Source organism: Chlorocebus sabaeus, chromosome 12 (genome assembly GCF_047675955.1).
Source record: "Chlorocebus sabaeus isolate Y175 chromosome 12, mChlSab1.0.hap1, whole genome shotgun sequence".
NCBI lineage: Eukaryota > Metazoa > Chordata > Mammalia > Primates > Cercopithecidae > Chlorocebus > Chlorocebus sabaeus.
The window spans coordinates 29,914,286-29,939,572 of record NC_132915.1 but is presented as its reverse complement, the minus strand read 5'-3'; the positions used below and the strand labels follow the sequence as shown (position 1 = coordinate 29,939,572).

At 41.5% G+C, this 25,287-nt stretch overlaps 1 protein-coding gene across 16 annotated transcripts in view; it reads right to left on the bottom strand.

Moving 5' to 3' along the window:
* The window catches only part of KANK1 (KN motif and ankyrin repeat domains 1), a 246,536-nt gene that overhangs the window by 5,641 nt on the left and 215,608 nt on the right, over nt 1-25,287 (bottom strand). For 12 of the 16 annotated variants that reach the window (XM_007969400.3, XM_007969402.3, XM_037998465.2 and 9 more), the window contains 5 exons: nt 9,707-9,904; nt 8,699-8,807; nt 7,314-7,553; nt 5,130-5,217; nt 1,622-1,841 (listed from right to left, as the gene is read on the bottom strand). In XM_007969400.3, coding sequence (XP_007967591.3) covers nt 1,622-1,841; nt 5,130-5,217; nt 7,314-7,553; nt 8,699-8,807; nt 9,707-9,904 — 855 coding nt within the window. The remainder of the gene's footprint in view (nt 1-1,621; nt 1,842-5,129; nt 5,218-7,313; nt 7,554-8,698; nt 8,808-9,706; nt 9,905-25,287) is intronic. The other 4 variants (XM_037998466.2, XM_007969404.3, XM_037998469.2 and 1 more) reach the window with 1 other exon arrangement.

The window sequence follows — 25,287 nt, the reverse complement described above, 5'->3', positions numbered from 1 at the left end:
AAAGTTCCTTCAGCGCTTTCTCTGAAATGACCGGAATGGTGAGTGTTAGAAAGCAGCTTTTATGTGGGACCAAATATGAAGTGAAAATGTTTAGAATGTTTCTATCATAAAGGAAAAGATAAGGTACCATGAACATTTACCTTAAGATCCCAAACAACTCCATGCTAAGGACATGTTTTTAAAAGTGGGTGTTTTTTATGCAGAAAATAAAAGGCCCTGTGGTGGAGAAGCGGGTGAGTTCGTGTGCGCTTCGGGGCTCCTCAGCCTCTCAGACTTTGCTCTGCATAGATGCTGAAGTATCCTAGATCTGCACCTTATGGAGCCAGAATCTCAGTCTAGAAGGATGAGCAGTAATACTTCATTAAGAAAAGTGATTAACCCAAACCATCCAACAATGGCATTAAAATTATTTAATTTGCCAAGATGTTTTATCTACTTCTAAGTATACTAAGCTGTTCCTGTCAGGAGTGATAGTGAAATCTTGTTTTCAGCTTCCCTGGATATTATCTACTTCTGTTTAAACAGTTTAATCACTCCGGCTGACCATATCACCAGCTCTGTTTATAGTCTGGAAAGCCTAAAGAGGAGCGGCTTGAAATTCCTTCCTGTAAGATGGAAGCAGTTATATCCTAACATGGCTTCAAAAACAGGGAACAAACACTTATAAAAGAAGGATAAATCTGCTTGGGTTTCTTCTCTGCATTAATTCCAAGTTCCCAAAACAGAGCAGAAGAGATTTGGACAGTGGATGAAGACAAAATTTTGGAAGAATATGCAATAAAACTGTCCAATTTAAGTCAGGTTCACATTGTATCCTCATTAATCAGACTGAGGTTCTGTGGATTCTCTGTGACACACTGGAAGTAAAAATACGTATTACAAAAATTGAAAGATTTGGGGACTATGTGACACAGGGCTGCTCCATTTGAACAAGAAGTTGAAAGCTCAGTTTCCTGAGGGGACCACCTGTGTATATGCCCCTCCCTCACTTCATGTCTAAGACGTCCACTGGCTCTATTCTGGGATGACAAGTTTCTACTATTCTATTATGGTTGAGAGACAAGAATCATATGCCCTTTGCTCTATGCTGTTTCCCCAATAATAGAATATTTTGGTGCGAATGGTGATCATTTGACCATCTGTTATGGTGGCTTTGCTTAGTCCCCATCTTGACTAACCACACACTTCTGCAAGGACAGCAGTCATGGAGTAAGGACAAATCAAGTGGTCCACAAGCACCAAGACTGTGACTCTGGGCCTGTAAGCAGTACTCTGCCTCCTGAGTGCAAACCGGCCAAGCCTGCATGATTCAGCTCAGGAGGGAACGTAAGTCATGCTTCTTACCAGGGATACACCTCTCACTTGAATGCAGCTGAACTGCAGCAGCAAGAAGATCCTCAAAACCTCCTTTCAAAACAGATCTGGAATCTGTGTCACCCAGTTTTGTTTAAACTTCAACCCTCTTGACTCAAGAAAACTCTTGCCATGTCATGTGGAAAAGCAATAAAAAGGATTTTAGCATGGTCAGAGAATTCGGGAGCAGCTCAACCAGGTTCTCTGAGATGAGTCACAACCCAAGTGCTGTTAGAGAAGAGATGGGGTAGAGGGGCAGCCAACATACCGGCATCCAACAGCAGCTTCACAATCTCGAAGTTGGAGTGGGACACGCTGTAATGGAGGGCTGTGTTGCCGTTGCCATCTGCCAAGTTGATGACATAGCGGAGGACATCTGGGGAGATGGCCTCAAAAGCAGCTATGTAGTCCCCCACCATGGCTGGAATGGCTGACTTCTGACTGGACACGCGGAACCACTCGTGCTGGAGGGTGTTCAGACAGAACCTCTGCCAAAACACAGTGTGGTCATTAGTTCTATTTATAGACTTTTTGAGACCTAGTTGAAAGCGCAAGTAACCTATCCTTTTATAGTCAAAGTATATATGCAGTTAGAATCTGCTCTCAAAACCCAACAGTGCTAAGGGAAGCTTCAAACACCAAACTGGGACATTCCTCCTGATTTTAAACCACACGTAGATTAGATCTCATGTCTATAAAGGAGCCCAGACAGCACTGTGCAGAAGCAGAGGCTCTGGAGCCAGACCACTGAGTTTCAAATGCAGGCTCTGCTACCTAAAACCTTTATGACCCTAGGGAAGTTATTCTGCTTCCGTTTCCTCATCTGAAAAATTGGGATAATACCATTCTTTCATAGTTTTTGTGATGAGAATAAACACTAAGGCTTGACTCAATTTATTAAGCTATTAATATATGTAATCATACTGGCCTTGAAAACAATTTTCATAGCAATTAGGAAGAAATTAACTAGCCTACACTGAATTATGCTGCTTCCTTCCTATTCAAACTCACTTCCTTCAACTCCTCAGCACAGCACTAGATTGGGAGACTGTAAGGGTATAGCCAACCCAATTCCCACCCCAATCCCAAATGCAACTGTTCAACCATGGAAAGGGAAAATAAAAAGGAAGCCCATCTGGAACTAATTTCATTTTCTCATCAGTTCCACTCTGACTTTCTTAAGCTGTGGACACATGAAGAAGGCACTTGCTTTGTGGATGATCAACTCAAACCTGGGTTACATGAAGCTCAACAGAGTGAGCATATAGTCAGTGCTGGTGATGAGGATGACTACAATGTCTTTTCAATGGACCTTCCTTCATATGAGTTTAATATTCATTTCTGCTGTGCTTACTCTTTAAAAGTTTAAAAACATATCAAAGAAAGACAGCCTATGTCAAAAGCATCAGAACTTAAGAAGTCCTCTTTCTGCAGAAAAGGTAGAGTTGGGATTATACAGCTTCCATCTCTTTATCATCCTGCTACTGATTATTTAGTTTTAACCTTTTCAATCACATTTTGGGTCACTTGAAAAGTATCCCTTTTTTCCCTGTATTTTATGTATTCAGATTTCTATTTCTTTGGAGTTGTCACACTGAAAGAAGGGAAATTATGTCTTCCGGTCATCCTAACTCTATTACTGCTAAATAACTGGTGTCCTGACATGATTATCTAGCCCTGGCACTGGGTTCACTCGTCCACTACTTTTCACAACACAACACTTTCACACCAAATGAAAATTCAATTAACAAAAAAATGTACCCATCACAGAGGGTGTGGATGACACCATGCTTGGCAATTTGTAGGATGCAGGAAAACAAAATCCTTCCCAAAGGCCATGTAATGTATTTTGAGAGCAGGGAAAGAAAAGTATACTATGGCTATAAAATTTGGGGTTGTAAAGCACCAAGTTTTAAGATTAGATTAAACCTGATGGGAAATATTGACACTGCAGTGAGATTTTATGGTTTTACTAGTGACCAAGGTATAGCCAGGTATTTTCATGAATACAAATCCAAGAATTTCAATATGTATTTCTAGGTTTCCCCTTGACTAGGATTTTTTTTTTTTTTTTTGAGAGGGTGTTGCTCTGTCTCCCAGGCTGGAGTGCAATGGCATGATCATGGATCACTGCAGCCTCAACTTTCTGGGCCTCCAGCTATCTTCTTACCTCAGCCTCCCAAGTAGCTAGGACCACAGGTACATGCCATCATGCCTGGCTAACTTTTGTATTTTTTGTAGAGACAGGGTTTTGCCATGTTTCCCAGGCTGGTCTCAAACTGAACTCCTGGGCTCAAGGGATCCACTGCCTTGGCCTCCCAAAGTGCTGGGATTACAGGTGTGAGCCACTGTGCCTGGCCTTGACCAGGAATTTTATTTAGTACAGCTGGCCCTCTGTATCCACAGGTTCCATTTCCATAGATTGAACCACCGGCAGAGTGAAAATATATGAAAAATATGCAATACAAAACAATACAGTATAACAACTATTTATATAGCATTTACATTGTATTAAGTTTTTGAGGCCGGGTGCGGTGGCTCATGCCTGTAATCCCAGCACTTTGGGAGGCTGAGACAGAAGGATCACAAGGTCAGGAGATTGAGACCATCCTGACTAACACAGTGAAACCCCATCTCTACTAAAAATACAAAAAATTAGCTGGGCATTGTGATAGGTGCCTGTAGTCCCAGCTACTTGGGAGGCTGAGGCAGGAGAATGGCCTGAACCCAGGAGGCAGAGCTCGCAGTGAGCTGAGACCATGCCACTACACTCCGGCCTGGGCGACACTGTCAGCATTTCACCATGTTGGCTAGGCTAGTTTCGAACCCCAGACCTCAAGTGATCCACCTGCATCGGCCTCCCAAAGTTTTGGGATTATAGGCATGAGCCACTGCGCCTGGCCTTGTATTAGGTATTATTATATAGAAATGATTTAAAATATATGGCAGAATTTCAAGTATATGTGTAGTTTATATGCACATACTACACCATTTTACATAAGGGACTTGAGCATCTGTGCATTTTGGTATCCTTAGGGGATCCTACATTTTCTCCATGCACTGAAGACAGCTGTCAACCAGTGGGTTAGTCTGGCCTATGAAAGAATGTGCACATAACTTCAACACATGAGAATGTGTCATTCTTGGCCTTGGTGTCAGATTAACCATTGCCATAGAAACACTTATGTGTCCTATGTTGTACCATTCATGATCACTAAGGCAACCACAAACTCTGCTGTTTGCTCTCAATCTCTTAGACTGTGAGAAGATGACAAGTACAGTTATTTTTATGTTGAAAAATAGTGGCTGCCTGCATTCCACATCAGAGCATAGCATACAGTTTCATAACTGAAAGGAATGCTGACCTCGGCCCAGATAGCATATGTTTTTAAAAGAAACCTAACTTAAAAAAAAAAAAATTCTTGGATGCTGCTCCCTGGATCTTAATGTTCTATAAATAGAAATGAAATATGTAGAAAGATGACGACTGACTGCAATTAGCCCTCCTTTCTGTCTGCAAGTGTATGCCTCACAGATGCCTCCACCCCCCAAAAAAGTACAGGGTGGGTAAAGGATGTCCGAAGTTGGGCCTCAAGGAAACACTGGCAGTGTGATCCTGGGAGCGAGACATGATGTTCACCCAGTCCACTCATGCTGCAAACAGTTCAGGACAAAAGCACGCAAGCGACAACTCGGGCAGCCTACAGTTGGCCTTGACAATGAGCCCACTTGTGCACCTTGTACACACGGGGATGGTGTTTGCAGGTCAGACTCACCATATCTTTGCTGGTCAAAGCTTTGGGGTCATTTATATTATTTTTCAGTAAGTTGCATGCAGACAACATCTTTTCACTTAATTCATACCTGAAAGGGAAAAAAAGAACTTACGATTGGGCACAAGAGGAAAATCATTTTTATTTCAACCCAAATATATATATATATATATAAATTTTTTTTGAGACAGGGTCTTGCTTTGTCACCCAGGCTGGAGTGCAGTGGCATGATCTTGGCTCACTGCAACCACGGCCTCCTGGATTCAAGCAATCCTCCTGCCTCAGTCTCCCTAGTAGCTGGGACTACAGGTATGTACCACCAGGCCCGGCTAATTTTTGTATTTTTAGTAGAGACGGGGTTTCACTATGTTGGCCAGGCTGGTCTTGAACTCCTGACCTCAGGTGATACACCCACCTCGGCCTCACAAAGTGCTGGGATTACAGGTGTGGGACAGACACTATGTCCAGCTTCAACTTTTAAAAATGTATTTTTAAAAGGCAAGTGGCCCCAAGCCAGCCTGGGTGGGTTATTATGGCACAAGGTGCTTGGATAGAGGCAGCACAGGCATCCTTAGGTGTCCAAGGGTCATGTGCACTGTGCAGAGCCAATACCTCCAGCCAGAGATTGAGGCCTTGTTTGAGAGGGTGACTTTCGGCGTCAGCAATTTGGCCTTTATGACACTCTGGAGTAACATTTAGAGATTTTCTTTTGCCATTTTTAAGTTTTTTTTTTTTTTTTTTGAGACAAGGTCTCACTCTGTTGCCCAGCCTGCTACCTCAGCCTCCCAAGTAACTGGGAATACACGTGTGTGCCACCACACCCAGCTTTGTATTATTTGTAGAGACAGGGTTTCACCATGTTGCCCAGGCTGCTCTCGAACTCTTGGGCTCAAGTTATCTGCTTGTCTGCCTCAGCCTCCCAGAGTATTGGGATTATGGGTGTGAGCCACTGTGTCCAACCTGTTCTAAGTTTTTAAAAATATTTTTAATCTTAAGGGGGTTGAAGGGAGACCCACATTACTTTTTTTCTGAGACAGGGTCTTGCTCTGTCACCCAGACTGGAGTGTACTGGCATGATCATGGCTCACTGCAGCCTCAACCTCCAGGGTTCAAGTGATCCTCCCACCTTATCCTCCTGAGTAGCTGGCATATGACACCATGCCCAGGTAATTGATTTTTTTTATAGGGATGAAGTCTATGTTGTCCAGGCTAGTCTCGAACTCCTGTGCTCAAGCGATCCTCTTGCCTTGACTTTCCACAAATTACCGTATATCCATTGTGCTGACCAGTAAATCACACATCCGAACCCACACTTGGTGACTCAAGTGTTTAACCCATATAAAAAATGACATATGTTATATAAATTACATCTCAAAGCTGTTAAAGAGCCATGTGAAACACTTGGAAATATAAACCAAAAACACTTACCTTGTGTTAATGCAGTTAAACTTTCATTTGCCAAATTAAATAGAGGTTAAGTTTTCTGAAGTGTTCTATTTATACTTCACATAGTGAAAAACCATACTGAACTTTCCATCTTTTCTATTCTCTATTTTATGAGCATCAAATCCTTATCAATGGTCTTGAAAGCTTACATTTTTAGGCACGTGTTTCAGCCAACCAGTGTTTTTCAGATACTATTTATGATATACTCAAATCCATTCTCGTGGTATTCCTGATCACTCAATGTATAACAAAATACAAACACGTGATACTGCATCATCTTTACAGTAAATGTGATCTTTGGCTGAAGCCTCATCCACACAATGATCCTGTAATAATGATACTGACACCCACATCAACACAAATAGCTAAAGATAAAATCTGAAGTCTTAAAGTATGCTGGCCACCAAAAAAAAAAAAAAAAGTCTTTAAGGTAAGGTGTTCAAACAATGGAAGTTTTAGTGGATTGTGGTTCCATATATTCATATATTAAATTACATAGCAGAGTTGAGGTTTCAGAAAACAAGGGTGATTAGGTATCAGGCCATTCTCTTTTCTATCATAAGAGATTTAAGAGTTGCCATAATCTGCACTTGTATATATTAGTATCTCAAGATGTGTGTACCTCTGAGGAACAGATAAAAGCAAACACATTTAATTATAAAAACTCTGAACTGGCCAACTCGATTGCCAAAGTACATTAAATGTGGGAGGGGCAAGGAAGGGAAGGGGAATGTACCACACCTCTCTCTGATTTCCACCTTCTCAGGTTCACATTCTTGAACCTGCATTTCATCTTCCACCCTGGCAGACTTGAAACCTTCAATATTAACTGCATGGTGCCCTTCTGCCATTCCCCGAGTGTCTTCATCCTCCTCCTCTTCCTCTTCTTCAAGAGGATACTCAATGACATCACACTCGTCATCTGACTCGGAAGAAGAGCTTTCATCTGAGCTGGAATCATCACTTGAAGTTGTTTCATACCTAGGTGGCAATTGGGATTTCAGGAGATGCAAGCTGTGCCCACAAAGCCCCAGTGATAGAAATTTCTATGAAGGGATTTGCTAATTGACTCCAGAAATTCCACTAGTGATTTTAGATCCTGCACTTAGAAGTTCAAAGTAAGGTCTATTTAAATGCCTGGTGGTTTTGAATGGATTCTAACTTAAATTGGTAATCAGTATCATATAACCAATTGGTATCATGTATCACTTGTTAAAGAAAATAATGGCATCTCGGGCTTAGTATAAATCAAGAGAAAACATTTTATGGAAAACAGATTGGTAGTTGCTAAGTTTTTGTCCCCCCCAATCTCATTCATTTCTTCCTATTTCATACTATTAATCCTCCCAGTATCAAGGTGAATAGATTACATAGGCAATCAATAGTTCTGCTGGTGTATGCCCTCCAAAATCTCCTGGTCATATCACTGAATAGAACTTTTAAGATTTGGAAAACAGGCACCATAAGGTTAAACCCTGATGGTACACTTTGCTATAAACATTATCTTAACTAACTTTGTATTCTTTCTTATGGAGGCCATGTATCAATTCATTGATTTGATTCAATTGTAGGATGACAAAGAGGCTTAACTATATACGTGGGGCAATGGAAAGAGAAGGAACAAACAATAACCATTCTATTTAGAAAGCAAACTGGTGATATGGCTATCAATTGTGAAAGGCCCTACGATTTGGGTGGTAAACATGGAGAGCTAAGCAAAACGACCCATTTTGAAGGAACAGATGACTATTGTTGGCTCAGAGAGTGATGCTCTCAGTCTTTTTCTGCTCAGTTGTGAGTTCTCATACAGGTTAAGTACAAGTTGTCCAACACAGTGCAGGAACCCTGCTGCATTCGTTGAAGACTATTTCTTTCAGCTCAGAGGTGAGGATATGTAAACTGCTCGGCTTCATCAGGTATCCTTAAGACAGTGACAAATCCTTAAAGACAGCAAGAAGAGGAAAGAAAAGAAGCCCAAATGCACCTTTCTGCCTTTCTGAGGGGGGACTCTTCCATCACCGCGCTGTGGCCGCTTCCCCGACTAGGCACCTTGAAATGTGACTTAGATAGGCAGGAGGCAAAGGAGACCGACAGCATTAGCCTCTAGAACCACCATCTTTCCTTACCCTCCATTAATGCCAACAAACTGGAGATTCTTTTTCGCGCCATTTGAATCTTTGTTACCATCTTTCTTCTTCATGATAGACTTCAGTGTACTTTCATTGTTTGTACATGCTGTGAAAAAGTCAAGGTAATAAAAATGAAAACTCATACCCATACATGTTAAATGAATAATCTTTCTTCCTGTACAATTTTTTTCTCACGCGTGTAAATGTAGATCTTGGCATGTGTATGTGAGAAGTTTCCACAAAATTCAATGGGAAAGTGCGGGCATGCAAAGAAAATAATTCAGAGTTCCATTAATAACATTCTTCACATGGGAAAAAAATTAATTAGTACTTCCAGACATAACAAAGTGGTGACAATTGACATTTGTGTCCGGCTTTATTGCTTATAAAGTGATGTCGTGTCTCATTTGAGCCTCAAGGACCATTTAGGCATTAAACAGGGATTATTATTTTTCTTCAGCTGTGATAACCTGCCAGAATGTGAATAAAAGGTTATTTAAAATATTTCATAATTTGTAATATCAGGTAAGCTTTCTTGTGCAGCTTTCTTTCTTTGGTAATTTTGAGACAGGGTCACTTTCTGTCACCCAGGCTGGAGTGCAGTGGCATGATCTCAGTTCACTGGAACCTCCACCTCCCAGGTTCAAGTGACTCTCTCACCTCAGCTGCCCGAGTAGCTGGGACTAACAGGTGCGCACCACCATGCCTGGCTGATTTTTGTATTTTTTAGTAGAGATGGGGTTTCACCATGTTGCCCAGGCTGGTCTCGAACTCCTGGCCTCAAGTGATCTGCCTGCCTTGGCCTCCCAAAGTGCCGGGATTACAGGTGTGAACCACCATGCCTGGCCTCTGTGGTAACCTTATTTAAAGATATTCTGGGCCTACCTTCCAAACAACGATATTAACTTTCTTCTAGGTCAATTTAAAAGGTACACTGACATTAAACTGGAATGCTGACAATGCTGGCCCTAGAATCCTGATGCCAATGACTGTAAGAAAAGTTACCATAGAGGCCAGCGGCGATCTGGTCGTCTGTCAGGTTCACTGGAGACAGTGTATCTTCCTGAGTGGGGAAGGCATCCAGGCTGCTGACTGGTTTTCCTTCTGAAGTCCCCACTTCTTGCTCAGGCTGGGATGTCTGGGAGCTTAAGGGACTTCCTGACTGAAGGCCTCCACACTTACAGGTATATCCCAAATTACTGCCTATCAGGAAAAAGAAAGGTACAGAGTATGTGATGCTAGGACTGAAAAAGCAGGATTAAAAAAACACAACTCTTGCAACTCATAATTTAAAATGGGATTATTATCCCAGCCACCAAAACTCCGAACCCCCTTTGACTCATCACCTCTCCTGATTTCATTAGCATAGGCAGACTGCTGAGCCTCGTCATTCTAACTCCACAGCATCTCTTCTTTTCTGTTTTGGCTGCTACCATTGTAGCCTTGGTTTCTAGTCATGGAAGTAGCATCCTTACTGCCCCTCTTCCATCACTATTTCCACTCTGACACAATGCTTCAGAGCATTACTCCCAGCCAGCTCCAGTGCCATTGTTATTCTAGCTAAAACAAAATGTGACAACGCCTAAATAGTACCCACTGCTCAGGAAATGTAGTCCACACTGCAGAGCCAGAGATTCTAAACTATCCATAATCTGGCATCAGCTGACCCTCCCAACTTCATTTCCCACTCCTCCTGTCATCCTTACTGGTACAGGGACTGCATCCATTAAGTGCCAGTACTCACTGTATTGAGATGCAGGTCTTGTTTCCTGGCAGCATGCCTCAGCTTATGCCCTTCTACCTGGAATACCTTTCTTCCCCCATCTTCACACAGCGACACCCTCCCATCACTGCCTCTTCAGACCCTTTCCTGATCTCCTTCGCCAACAACGTTCCTTGACCTGAACTCTCACAGCCCATCTTTTGTACCTTCTGGGATCTGTGATACAAGGTATAAGATGATGTGGATGATGGTTTTAGACTCCCTTGTAGATGGTAAATATTTTGAGGGCATCAAACAGTTCTGATCAACCTTGTTTCTCTTCCAAATCTACTAGAGTGCTTTTGTATGTGTTAGCCACTTAAAATCTGTTCACTGACCAAAGCAGAAAATTTGGATTAAATAATACTTTGTAATTAATGTTTACAGATATGTCAATGAAAAGAGTCAAACTCTGTTTAAAAAAAAAAAAAAAAAAAAAAAAAGAGGTTTACTCTGAGTCAAGTATGAATGACCAAGGCCAAAAGCACAATCTCATGAGGTCTTGAGAACATGTGCCCAAGGTGGCTGGGTTACAGCTTAATTTTATACATTTTAGGGGACTAGAAGTTACAGGCAAACACAAATCAACACATGTAAGGTGTACAGTGGTTTAGTCTAGAAAGGTGGTAGAACTCAAACGAGGGGGGGGCTTCCAGGTCTCAGGTAGATTCAAAGATACTCTGATTGGCAACTGGTTGAAAAAGTTAACTCATTATCTAAAGGCCTAGGAATCAAGAGAAAGGAGTGTGTGGGTTATGATAAGGGGTTGTGAAGACCAGGGTTCTTACTATGTAGATGAAGCCTCCAGGTAGCAGGCTTCATCTACACAGATGGTAAATGTCTCTTTTCAGATCTAAATAGGTACCAGACTCTTAATCTCTCCTGGATCAGGAAAAGACCTGGACAGGTAAAGGGATTCTCTACATAACGTAGATATTCCCCACAAGAGACAACCTTTGCAGGGCCATTTCAAAACACATCAAAGAAGCCAGGAGTGGTGGCTCACGCCTGTAATCCTAGCACTTTGGGAGGCCAAGGCAGGTGGATTACCTGAGGTCAGGAATTTGAGACCAACCTGGTCAACATGGTAAAACCCTGTCTCTACTAAAAATACAAAAATTAGCTAGGTATGGTGGTGGGTGCCTGCAATCCCAGCTACTTGGGAGGCTGAGGCAGGAAAATGGCTTGAACCCGGGAGGCAGAGGTTGTAGTGCCGAGATTGTGCCATTGCACTCCAGCCTGGGTGACAGAGTGAGACTCCATCTCAAAAAACAAAACAAAAAAAGACAAAATAAATTGAAGAAATATATTTCAGGGTAAAATACTTCAATTTCTTTTAGGGTCTGCTATTTGTTATATGACACTATACTAGAGTCAGGTTGGAATTTGTTATCTTATTGCTATAAAGAGTCTGTTTTGTCACTCCTAAGATTTCTGTTTTAATGTTAATGCTGGTCAGTTGTGCCTGAATTCCAAAGGGAGGAGGGTATAATGAGGCATGTTTGACACCTCCTTCCCATCATGGCCTGAACTAGTTTTTCAGGTTTACTATGGAATCCCCTGGCCCTATTCAGTTGGTTAGGGGGCTTAGAATTTTATTTTTGGTTTACAGGTATATCACAGAATTTTCAATGTGGGCGATGTGCAAAAATGTTTGTAATATATGGTTAATTGAAAACAGCAGATAATAAAATTCCATGTATTGTGTGATCCTATTAAAATACATTCACACACACACACACACAGAGTTATCTGAAAGACTCTGTGCTAAATGAAACAGCTATGGTAGTTTTAATTTTTCCCTGGAATAGGCTGGGCGCGATGGCTCATGCCTATAATTCCAGCACTTTGGGAGGCTGAGGCAGGTAGATTACTTGAGGTCAGGAGTTTGAGACCAGCCTGGCCAACATGGTGAAACTCCATCTCTACAAAAATACAAAAATTAGCTGGGCATGGTAGTGAGTGCCTGTAATCCCAGCTACTCGGGAGGCTGAGGCAGGAGAATCACTTGAACCCGGGAGGTGGAGGTTGCAGTGAGCCAAGATTGTACCACTGTACTCCAGCCTGGGTGACAGAGCAAGACTCTGTCTCACCAAAAAAAAAAAAAAAAAAAAAAAAAAAAAAAAAAAAAAAAATTCTCTCTGGATTTGCAATTTTTTTCTGTAGTGACTATGGGTTAACTGTGTTCAAAATCACTTTTAAAAATGAAAAATTATTTGACTTGTCTAAAAATTTTATCCTAAGCATGTACGAAAAGATACAGAAGGCTACTGTTTCTATGTTTAAAACAGTAAAAAGAGGCAGACAGTCTGCCTATAAGCAACTAGCACATAAGCACTGGTATATTCATACAAACGAATTCTATACAGCCATTACAAATCTTTATGTAGGAGAATATTAACATAGAAAGATGAGCGTGGTGTGTATTAAAAATAGGCCATATAATAGCATGGAGAAAATAAACCTACTTTGGTAAATACTTTTAAATTTTTTTTTTTTTTTTATTGAGAGAGAGTCTTGTGCTGTTGCCCAGGCTAAAGTGCAGTGGTGTGATCTCGGCTCACTGCAACCTGTGCCTTCTTGGTTCAAAAGATTCTTGTGCCTCAGGCTCCCAACTAGCTGGCATTACAGGTACCTGCCATCATGCCTGGCTAATTTTTGTATTTTTAGTAGAGATGGGGTTTCACCATGTTGGCCAGGCTGGTCTTGAACTTGTGACCTCAGGTGATCTGCCTGCTTTGGCCTCCCAAGGTGCTGGGATTATAGGCATGAGTCACCGCGCCTGGCCTTATTTTTAATTTTTGTCTCAGTTCAGGTTGTTTTCTTTCAAGACGGAGTCTTACTCTATTGCCAGGCTACAGTGCAGTGGTGCGATCTCAGCTCATTGCAACCTGCACCTTCCAGGTTTAAGCAATTCTCCTGCCTCAGCCTCCCGAGTAGCTGGGGCTACAGGCACATGCCACCATGCCCGGCTAATTTTTGTGTTTTTAGTAGATTCAGTTTCACCATGTTGGCCAGGTTGGACTCGAACTCCTGACCTCAGGTGATCCACTTGACTCGGCCTCCCAAAGTGCTGGGGTTACAAGCGTGAGCCGCTGTGCCCAGCCTCTCAGTTCAAGTTTAATGGAAACTAGGAAAGATCACTAGGCTGATTCCCTCATGATACAGAACACAAATCAGCATCTACAACACAGCTCAGGCCATTCCCACCAAGGGAAGAAAGGCTGGCCTCTCCACCCCTTGTAGGAAAGACCTGCTTTATAACACACCAGAATTCATCTGAATCTGAAGTCTTAAGTTTTACTCATGGGAAACAAATACACAAAAGAGGTTTTGTTCTCATTGCTGCTTACTGGCATTAGTAAATAATTATATTTACATATATATGTATTAGAAAAATCATGGAAGGATATACAGGAAAACTGCTTTGCTAAGGCTACTATAACTTTTTTCTTTTTGTCTCTAATATTTCCTAAATTATACTTTATAAACATAAATTACAAACAAAAATTAAACATTTAAATCTACTCACAATGTCAGGTGATTACAACTTTATCCCTCTCAAAGTAAAGCTCTGAAATCTCTTAGATTCTTAGAAGAAAAGCAGTTTAAGTGTTGACTGTAATTTTGAGGCAATCTGAAGAAAAAGAACTAATAACAAGCCCTAAAACTGCTCTGAGGTCTACTCTTCATAAGAATCACCTGTGACGTTGGCTAAAATGCAGATTCTCAGGCACACGGTGCCAGAAGATCAGATGGGGGCCAGTGACGGTATTTCTGACATTCCCCACCACCTATAAGAATCACTGATGCAGGTGGCCCACTTTGAAAACTGGTTTAAAACAATGACACTATCATGAAAGAGAGTTGGCAAAAAATTTTAAGTGAGGCATTAGAGATCAACTAAATTTTGTTGTTGTTGTTGTTTTTGTTTGTTTGTTTTGAGACTGAATCTTGTTCTGTTACCCAGGCTAGAGTGAGTGCTGTGGTGCAATCTCAGCTCACTGCAACCTCTGCCTCCTGGGTTCAAGCGATTCTCCTGCCTCAACCTCCCAAGTAGCTGGGGCTACAGGTGCGCGCAACTGTGCCTAGCTAATTTTTGTATTTTTAGTAGAGACTGAGTTTTACCATTTTGGTTAGCCTGGCCTCAAATTTCTGACCTCAAGGGATATCATCTAAATTTTAATTCTCATTCTTCCAGCTAAGGATTCTGAAGGCCAGCTAGGTTCAGTGACTTGCCCCAGGCCACAGAGCTGAACTAGAACTCACGTTTCCTAATTCTGCAAACAGTCACTTGTCCACAAATCAACAGCACAATTCTTTCTCCTTTAGCTGTGGGACGTGGGGGCTACCTGGATGATTCCTTTACAAATCCAACTTCCTCAACACACACACACAATACTGAATTCAGTGGTCCAAACAATGTTTAACGCCATGTAACCTGATGTCCCCTATATGTCCCCTAACTGCAAATATGAAAAGCCTAACTTACCTTTGACTTATTTTAAGCAAAGTAAATAAAGCAGGACATTTATCTTCATTTTTCCTTTCATCATTACTTAGAAAATATTGCAGTGGCCTCCAAAAAGTCTCACTAGTTAATCAGAGTGACAGAACACTTTTTTTTTTTTTTTTTTGAGACTGAGTCTCGCTCTGTTGCCCAGCCTGGAATGCAATGGCGTGATCTCCACTCACTGCAACCTCCACCTCCTGGGTTCAAGTGACTCTCCTGCTTCCGCCTCCTGAGTAGCTGGGATTACAAGCGCTCGCCACCACGCCCAGCTATTTTTTTTTTTTTTTTTTTTGAGACGGAGTCTTGCTCTGTCGCCCGGGCTGGAGTGCAGTGACCGGATCTCAGCTCACTGCAAGCTCCGCCTCCCGGGTTCACGCCATTCTCCTGCCTCAGCCTCCCGAGTAGCTGGGACTACAGGCGCCCACCACCTCGCCCGGCTAGTTTTTTGTATTTTTTTAGTAGAGACGGGGTTTCACCGTGTTAGCCAGGATGGTCTCGATCTCCTGACCTCGTGATCCACCCGTCTCGGCCTCCCAAAGTGCTGGGATTACAGGCTTGAGCCACCGCGCCCGGCCACAGCTATTTTTTGTATTTTTAGTAGAGACAGGATTTTACCATGTTGGCCAGGCTGGTCATGAACTCCTACCTCGGCCTCCCAAAGTTCTGGGATTACAGGCGTGAGCCACCGCACCTGGCTGCCAGAACACTCTTTTTAGAGAAACACTTGTACGAAGCATTTTCCTCTTCAAGAACCAACGACGACTTTTTAAATGCAAATACATGATAGTTTTGACGATTATTGAAACCATAAACATGAAAAAAGTAGATAATAGTTTAATAAACTCCTGTGTTCCCATTACTAGCTTCAACAATGATTAGAAGATATCTGGTTTCCCTGATAACTCCCTCTGCCCACTCACACTGGATTATTTTGAAGCAACAGCTAGAGATTCTATCATTTTCATCCATAAATATTTCAGTATATGTCCCTAAAAGAACAAACTCTAAAAAATGCAAACCATTGAGGCTAAAACTATCAAACCTTAAAGATAATTCTTTATGATTATCACATAATCCAGTCAGTATTCAAATTTCTTCAGTCTTTTCTTTGATATGGCATCTCACTCTGTCACTCAGGCTGGACTGTAGTGGTGTGAGCTCACTGCAACCTCTGCCTCCCAGGCTCAAGCGATCCTTCCACCTCAGCCCCCGCTCCAAGTAGCTGGGACCACAGACGTGCACTACCACGTCTGGCTAATTTTTTTTTTTTGTATTTTTTAGTAGAGATGGGTTTCCACTATGTTGCCCAGGCTGGTCTTAAACTGCTGGGTTCAAGCTATCTGCCCACCTTGGCCTCTGAAAGTACTGGAATTACAGGCATGAGCTAGTGTGCTGAACCTCCAATAGTCTCTTAAAAATTTCTTTTATAGGGTGTTTGCATCAGAATCCCAGTCATGTGTTTCCATTGGCTGCTATTAAAGTCTTTTAATCCATAAGTTATCTTTGTTTAAATACAGCTTAAAATTAAAAAAAAAATTCAAATACGATTTATAGACAATAAAATGCACAGAATTAATTAATTACAGACAGGGTCTCACACTATCGCCCAGGCTAGAGTGCAATGGAATGTGATCATAGCTAACTGCAGCCTTGAACTCTCGGGCTCCAGCAATCCTCCCACCTTGGCCTCTGGAGTAGCTAGGACCACAGGACCCAGGTGCATGCCACCATGCCCCATGAAAACGCACAGATTTTAAGTGTAAGTCAGATGGAACTTGGTAAATGTATATGCCTGTGTAACCACCTCTGTAACAGAGATACAGAACATTTCTAACAACCCGGTAAGCCTTGCCTCCCACCCCTTACAGATAGTGTCACCCAGTGATACCCAGTGATATAATTTTTCTCACCACAGCTTACTTTTGTAAACCAGGGCTTTTTAAAGCTTCTCCAATCAAGGTCCACTTCCTCATGCAGGCATCCAAGGGTCAATGTGGAAGGTTTCATCTTGCCTGTGGGAATTTTACCTCTCAACTACTCCTCCACTCTGTCCATTCTGTTCAGAGTGGTCCTGTGACTTAATTACGAGTGGGGAGTAATTAGATCGTCCTACAGGTCTGGAAATTCACCATCCTTCACCAGCTGAATTCGACCCATACTCTTTTCAAGGCTTGGCCCAAATTCTATCTTCTCTAGTCTTTCTTCTATGATACCATTCCAACCATTCCACAGAGATCTCTTTTTTCCCCCATCATTGTCCTGTAACACTTACTATCCAGACTAAAATATGCCCTGTCTCCTCGATGAGACGGTCAGCATCTTGAGTTCCTCCATGCTACATTCTTATTTAGTGTCCTATCCAGTGCTTAGAACAGTGCTGGACCATTGAAAGCCTTTAATAAGTGTACATGTAATTCAACTGAAGGTCATTAGGATTCCACTGAGGCTAACTGGTAAGGCAAAGAACCTCATTAAATTCCAAACTGGCTCTCATCTGTCAGGTCAGAGGGAACTGGTCTCCTATATTGCCAGAACACGTTCTTTGGATGGTGCTGAAACTCTGGCTGGTCTTGAGTGGCCTATAAACAACTCTCTGAACTTGATAAGGACCCATTTGTAGTTGTAGGCACCACATGCATCAACATAAGACTGACAAATGACTGCTGTGTTTGAGCAAAACAAAGAAAATGTGCAGCCAGGAAAACCAAAGAATAAAGGAGGCCAACAAACAAAATTCAACAGTTTCAACCCTAGCTACCCTTTAGAATCACCTGAACTGAGGGTGGGACTTTAAAAAATGTAGATACAATAAACTATCTGGGTGGGTCCAGGTATGAGAGAGAGAGAGAACATATATTTGCAGTTGAAGTAGAACTCCATCTCAAAAAAACTAACTAACTAAATAAAATAGAATTCAGGGGCCTTCCATAATTCTAACTTGTGGGCTTTCATTAGTTTTACAAAGGCAGTTTAGTCTTGGGAAGGGCTATTATCATCCTTGCTTTAAGGTTAAACTATAAACCAAATTCCGCCCACAGTTAGTGTGGCCTGTGCCTAGGAATGAACAAGGACAGCTTGGAGGTCAGAGGTAAGATGGAGTCAGCTATGTCAGGTTTCTTTTACTGTCATGATTTTGGAAAGGCAGTTTCAATGCCCCCACCCCCTTGGGTTTCAGTACACCTCAATCCTGAGGTGTGAGCTATGGAGAAGGGAAAGGCTAATGACAGCTCTAATTCCTTCTTGCTTACGGGACATGGTTGGGGAAGGGGTTGCCCCCAAGGTCAGAGGAGTGAAACCGTCTTCAAGTTGACTTTATGCATTCACTGGTGTCTGGTTGCGGTCATTCTTATCCACAGTTTTAGTACAGCACATAAGTGAATAGCAGACTGTAAGATTAATGATAAGCCCTACCATAAGGAGTGAAAGTCCTAGCTTCGGGAGTCCCTGTAGAACCAACCTGAAGCCTTGAGGGACCCACGTAAATGACCCTGAGAACCAATCAATTATTGGGTTATCAGCAGATAACCTTGTCCAAAAAAATGGACAAGGCTGGAATCTAACAAAAGGGGTACTACAGTTTTTCTGAAACATAATTTTTCTCTCTCTGGTTTTCTATTTCTACCAAAGACCAATCATAGTAGGACCAATTTATTTCCAAAATAAGTTTTAGTTTTATTATGCTTGGGCTAATTATTTGCATAAAGTGCAGCAAGAATAAGTATTTGTCATATACCCCCCCCGCCCCCCCCCTTTTTTTTTTTACATTGACTTTGCTGAAATTTTTCATAAGGAATCTCAGATTAGACCTTATAAAAACCTTTTGAGCCCAGCCAAGGATTTATTTGTGCCTGCAGATACCTATATAAATTAGGTGACTTCCTCTTTTCCTAAGGGCCCAAAATAATTTGGGGCTCCTGAGCTTGTCAGAAAGTGACACTCTTTACTTACCACAGGTTAGGAACCCTGTAAAGGACAAGGTACGAGGTCAGTTTTTCCAAGGGGCTTTCACTGGCTCTAAAGGTCAACTTCAGTTCCCCAAAGTAGTCCGTAAACATGCCATTCCAGTCAAAGCCTTGGTAATATAACCAATGTCTCCAATTGCAGGCATCAGTATTTTTAAATTTCTCCTTAGGTGATTCTATTGTGCAGCCAGGATTGAGATCCACTGAATTAAATTAACCAATATAAAAGTTGACTACTGAAAATAAGAGTTTGGACTCCCCTCTAGTTTCAACCCATCAACTTGGATCCATGTGAATTCTTAGGAATTGCTGGTGGTTTCATTAACAGCTCTGGGCCACTAATAGTAGATGTTAATGCTAAACAGACAGTAAATGCTACCTGAACAATAGGGATAAAAACAGGAGTAATTACGGGCTGGGAGTGGCTCACACCTGTAATCCTAGTACTTTGAGGGGCTGAGACAGGAGGATGGTTTGAGGTTGGGAGATTGAGGCTGCACTCCAACCTGGGTGACAGAATGAAACCCCGTCTCTATGGAAAAACAAAAAGCAGGCTGGGTGCATTGGCTTACGCCTGTAATCCCACCACTTAGTGAGGCTGAGGTAGGTTAACTGCTTGAGCCCAGGAGTTGCAGACGAGCCTGAGCAACATAGTGAGATCCCCGTCTAACAAAAAACAAAACAAAAAAAACAGCTGGGCATGGTGGTAAGTGCCTGTAGTCCTATCTATTGGGAGGTTCATGTGTGAGGATAGCTTGAGCTTGGCAGTTAGGGGCTATGGTGAGCTATGACTGCACCACTGCACTCCAGCCTGGGAGACAGAGTGAGACCTTGTCTCAACAAAACAAAACAACAACATGTGGAGTAATTACAAAACACCTTCAGAATTCTGGCACTCTGGTCTAGATGCTCAAAATTCCCACCGGGTGGCAATGGTTTTCACAGGCGCAACTGGGAAGTTAATGAACAGCGGAGTGGGCAACTGTGAAGTCTTCTGTCATTAACTCAAACTTATTGGCCATAAACACCAATAAAGCATGAACCTCATTTTACGACTTGGTCAGATTAGTGATCACTAAAGGACAACAAGTGACAGAAATCTCAGTGTTCTGGAAAATAAGAGGAACACCTTCGATGTATTAATTATCATTCCAAAGTGCACTTAGCTTTTATAATTATCCATATATTAAATTCTAAGGCAAATGAGATGACTATAATGAAAAACAAGTCACTTAAAATGAAAACTTTATGTCCTTGACTTTAGGAATGTTAAAAGCAACTGTTTTACAAGAAAAATAATTCAATGAAACTAGAGCTGGGAGGTGGGAGGGTCACTTGAGCCCTGAGCCCAGAAGTTGGGGGCTGCAGTGAGCCCCGATCATGCCACTGCACTCTAGTCTGGGTGACAAAGCAAGACCCCATCTCTTAAAAAAGAAAAACAAAACAAAACAAAAAAACACCCAAAACTAGAGCTGAACAGGTTTTAAAGAGATCACTTCTCCAGTTTTCTGTGTAACATTTATCTGTCCAGAATGGGTATTAGTTATTGGTATATAGCAATGGGCTTCCAAATTCATTAGAAAATTGATTTAAAAATATATATTAAAATGGATTTTAAAAGTTGCTCTGTTCATCTATTCCAACTGTTCTGGTATGCTGATCTATATTTGTATTGATAGTGCCAAGTGCTTTCTGAAAACACAAAAAAGAAGAGTGCAGCCAGCTAATTAACCATGTTGCTGTGCCAAATTTTCAGCTTGACATTCTGATTTAATTTTTAAAGAACATCTAAACTTACTTGTTGAGAACAGGTAGGACTGAAATTTCCAATTCATTATGGAATCCTTTCAAATATTCAGGTTAATTTCCCAAAGTATGACTAAAAATTCAAAGGGATCTGAAATAATGTTTGTTTTTCTTTAAGAAAAAGGGTTTGAGGCCAGGCGCGGTGGCTCATGTCTGTAATCCCAGCACTTTGGGAGGCCGACGCGGGTGGATCATGATGGTCAGGACATCGAGACCAGCCTGGCCAACAAGGTAAAACCCCGTCTCTACTAAAAATAATAATAAAAAAAAAAATTAGCCGGGCGTGGCGGCGCGTGCCTGTAATCCCAGCTACTCAGGAGGCTGAGGTAGGACAATCACTTGAACCTGGGAGGCAGAGGTTGCAGTGAGCCAAGACTGTGCCACTTTCACTCCAGCTTGGGCGACAGAGCAAGACTCCGTCTCCAAAAAAAAAAAAAAAAAAAAAAAAAAAAGGGCTTGAGTATGAATTCACTCTTTAAGCCCAAATGATGGAGATTATTAATGAAGGACCATCTTCTTTTTTGGTACATACTACTTTGTGAGGAAAAGCATGTAGCTTTGATAGAGGAGAAAGGACAAATATGTTGTTTCTACGCTCTCCTCTTAGAACTCAGCCTAAATGCTAATGCATGTGTGGTCAACAACATAAACAGTTAACTCACACTTGTATAGACTAATCCTGCTGAAGGGACTGTAGGAGAAAAACTAATCTCACCCTATTCGTTTGACACAGGAGGCGACGGAAGTCCACAATCTCCCTGTCTAAAATGATACAGTGGCCTGGTGTGGTGGCTCACACCTGTAATCCCAATAATTTGGGAGGCTGAGGCAGGCAAATTGCTTGAAACCAAAAGTTCAAGACCAGCTGGGCAACATGGGAAGACCTCATCTCTAAAAATAATACAAAAATTAGCCAGGCATGGTGACATGCACCTGCAGTCCCAGCTACTTGGGAAGCTGAAGAGGGAGGATGGCTAGAGCTCGGGAAGTTGAGGCTACAGCAAGCTGTGATCATGCCACTGCACTCTAGCCTGGGTGACAGAGCAAGACCCTGTCTCAAAAGTAAAAAAAAAAAAAAAAAAGAAAAAAGAAAAAAAGATACAGCAAGTTACCTACATAGCCAGTAAGAGAGGTCATGAGAGGTCAGCTCTTCCGACTTCTAGGCCTTCCACTACCTACATCATGCTTTTATACCTGCAGAGTCCCAGAAACACCTGGACCCAGAAACACTTGGACTGCATTGTTTTGGTGCTTTTGAGCATTTTTAAAAGAAAATGATTAAAAAGCCAAGTGCTAAGACAGGTAAATGATATATTATTTGAACAAGGAGAAAACTACCTAGAAACGTATTTTGTAATGATTTATTTCCCTGCTTTTGCTTTGGCTCAGATCTCTTGTCTATGACTTACTTTCATAGTTATGGGAATGACTTCGAGTTCATTAACTTTTGATAACTTAAGATAACCAAGAGTATAAATATGGAAGCTGATTTTAAAAAGCAGTTCTTATCAGTATGAGAGATGAATGTTCTATAAATCATGGGGTGGGCAGTTAAATTCCACTGTTACAGTTTTGTTTGTATTTGCTCAGAGACAGTTATATATTTTTAGAGTATTTGTAACTGTAAGTCATTTGTCTGGAATTTTCTCTCTCCTCTTCCCTCTCTAGAAGAAAATAGTAATTAAAAAAAGAAAACAGTAATCTATGCCTCAAACGAAAACAATCCAACTGATTTACAGGAAGAATAAACTTTTTTCACCAACGTTTTTGTTATAACAGAAACTCATTTCCTCTTTTTTATTTTATAAAAGAAAATATTAAATGCATTAAACTCAAACTATCAGGAATTAAAAAATACAGAACACTTCTGGTCACCATCAGGTTCCAATTTCATCAAAACCAAGACATTCTCTCTCAAATCCTAGAAAAATTTTTCGTGACCTTTTAGGTGAAAAAACACAGATGCAAACTATGTATGATTCAAATTTTATTACAAAAATGTATGTTTCTAAAATACAGACCTGCACATCTATAAATACCAAACACACGTGGGCTATCACCGGAGTGCGCCAGGGAGGCTTTAACTCTTTTATTATACACTCTTCTGAACGTTTAATTTCTTTTTCTTTTCTTTTTTTGAGACAGGGTCTCACTCTGTTACCCAGGCTAGGGTGGGTGACAATCACAGCTCACTGCAGCCTCCACCCACGGGCTCAGGTGAGCTTCCCACCTCAGCCTCCTGAGTAGCTGGGACTACAGGCGTCCGTCATCATGTCTGGCTAATTTTCGTATTTTTAGTAAAGACGGGGTTTCACCATGTTGCCCTGGCTGGTCTCTGACTCTGGGCTCAAGCAATCTGCCAGCCTCAGCCTCCCAGAGTGCTAGGATTACAGGTGTGAGCCACCACGCACAATCCCACTCCATCTCCACAGACAAGGTCTCATCCTGTCACTCAGGCTGGAGTGTAGTGGCATGATTGCAGCTCACTGCAGCCTCAACCTCCTGGGCTCAAGAGATCATCCCACCTCAGTTTCCTGAGCAGCTGAGGCTACAGGCACAGGATAACATGACCAGGTAATTAAAACAAATTCTTTTGTAGAGACAAGGTCTCACTATTTTGCCTAGGTTTGAACTATTAATTTCTTATGATGCATGCTCCAGTTGTAATTTTAAGAAATTAAATATAGTGTTAAGCATTATGATGCTGCTAAAAATAATACTTTTTTGCATACTGAAAAGTGACATCATCAACAAATCTTCAACTCTAGGAGAAATGAACAGAATTCTATGGATTGGCCACTAATACTCTTCGTTTTGAGCTTTGACATGGATTCTGAATGACTCTGGACTGAAAATTTATCAATTTATTTTGTGTTTCCCATTGTTATCTATTTACTTCTTTATATTGATACAACGGTTAGTTGGAGAGGCGTAATAATTGGGTGGGGGCATCACCCAGAATAATGAAGATGAAAATTTAGGTTGAAAACAAAAGACCATTTGTACAATTTCTGTGTGGCATCATTTGTTCTAGATCTACATTTCTATTTCTGGAAATACTCTAACAACAACATCAGTCAGCTTTCGTTGAGCATTTATACTCTGTGCTTTACTCCTATTGACTCACTGAATCTTCATTACAACCCTGTGAAGGAACAAAGACAATCTTGTTCTAGCGACAGAGAAAGAATGTGAACCCACACTGTCTGGTTTCAGAGCCCAAACTCAACAACTTCTTTAAATTAGAATACTGTGTTAGGTTCATATAAGTGATCATTTGTATGCTGTTTTTGGTAGGTGTCAGACCCAAATTCCCTACTGTTTTATTTGGGGGAAGAAAGCACTGAGATGAATACCCTTCTATACTCCAGTATATCTTTTGGTACAGAAATGCATTCTAGACTGTGGTGAGTGCTATTCTCTATGGCATGGTGTACACAGGCATGCACGGTGCACCCTGAGCCACCTGGATTCTGAAAGCTTCTAAGTGTTGAGAATCTCCACTTTAGTATACCAAGTTGCTTTAATTTTCAGTACACGTAACAAATGCCAGATAACAAAAATGGAACACTCTGCGTTCATTTCCTAATTCATTCTTCACTAGAACTTGGTGAACACACAAATACGATGTGTATTACAGAAATACTTTAAAGTTGTTCTTGTGTGCGCTGAGAGGGGCTGCCATTGTGACTAAATAAGTGCTGTTAAAAATATTTATTGTTTTGTTCACAAGTGCTGTAGGTCTCCTGTATTTTAGCTGATTAATTAGGTGTTTGCTAACAGGGTCGGATCTAACCAGTGATGTGTGGCATGTCAGTGTAACTGGAAATAGACCAAAAAACACTGTCACACAGCCAGACCAAACTTGCTCCCTGGTGTTCGTGCTCAGGGGGTCAGCAAATTACTTCACTATTACAGCTGAATATTTTTGGCAAGAATGTGAAATAGAAACCCCAGTTTGGGGAGGAGGGTGGAAGGCTGGGAACAAAATGCTTTTATAATGGATGATCCATTGTGCCATCTGTGTCTGGAGGTATTTAAGAATTTTATTTTGACTTCATCTGACATCATGATTTTTAAAAGGATGTCAAAAGCAGACATGGCATGAGTTCCTGCAGACTCTGTTTCAGTCCACAGATCATTTTAATCCTTGTTTATTCTAAAATGACTTCTCTGTATGTTTATTAGACTCTTTGGATTCTAAAAGGCAAAAAAACCCCACACATGAACTGTCACGTTCAGTTTTTTCTTACACAACAAACTAACTGTCCTATAGCACAGATACTGAAAATTAACAATAATTGAGGTTTGAAAGTGGAAACCAGCTGGGCACAGTGGCTCACGCCTGTAATCCCAGCACTTTGGGAGGCCAAGGCCGGCGGATCACAAGGTCAGGAGATTGAGACCATCCTGGCTAACACGGTGAAACCCCGTCTCTACTAAAAATACAAAAAATTAGCCGGGCGTGGTGGTGCGCACCTGTAGTCCCAGCTACTTGGAGGCTGAGGCAGAAGAATGGCGTGAACCCAGGAGGCGGAGCTTG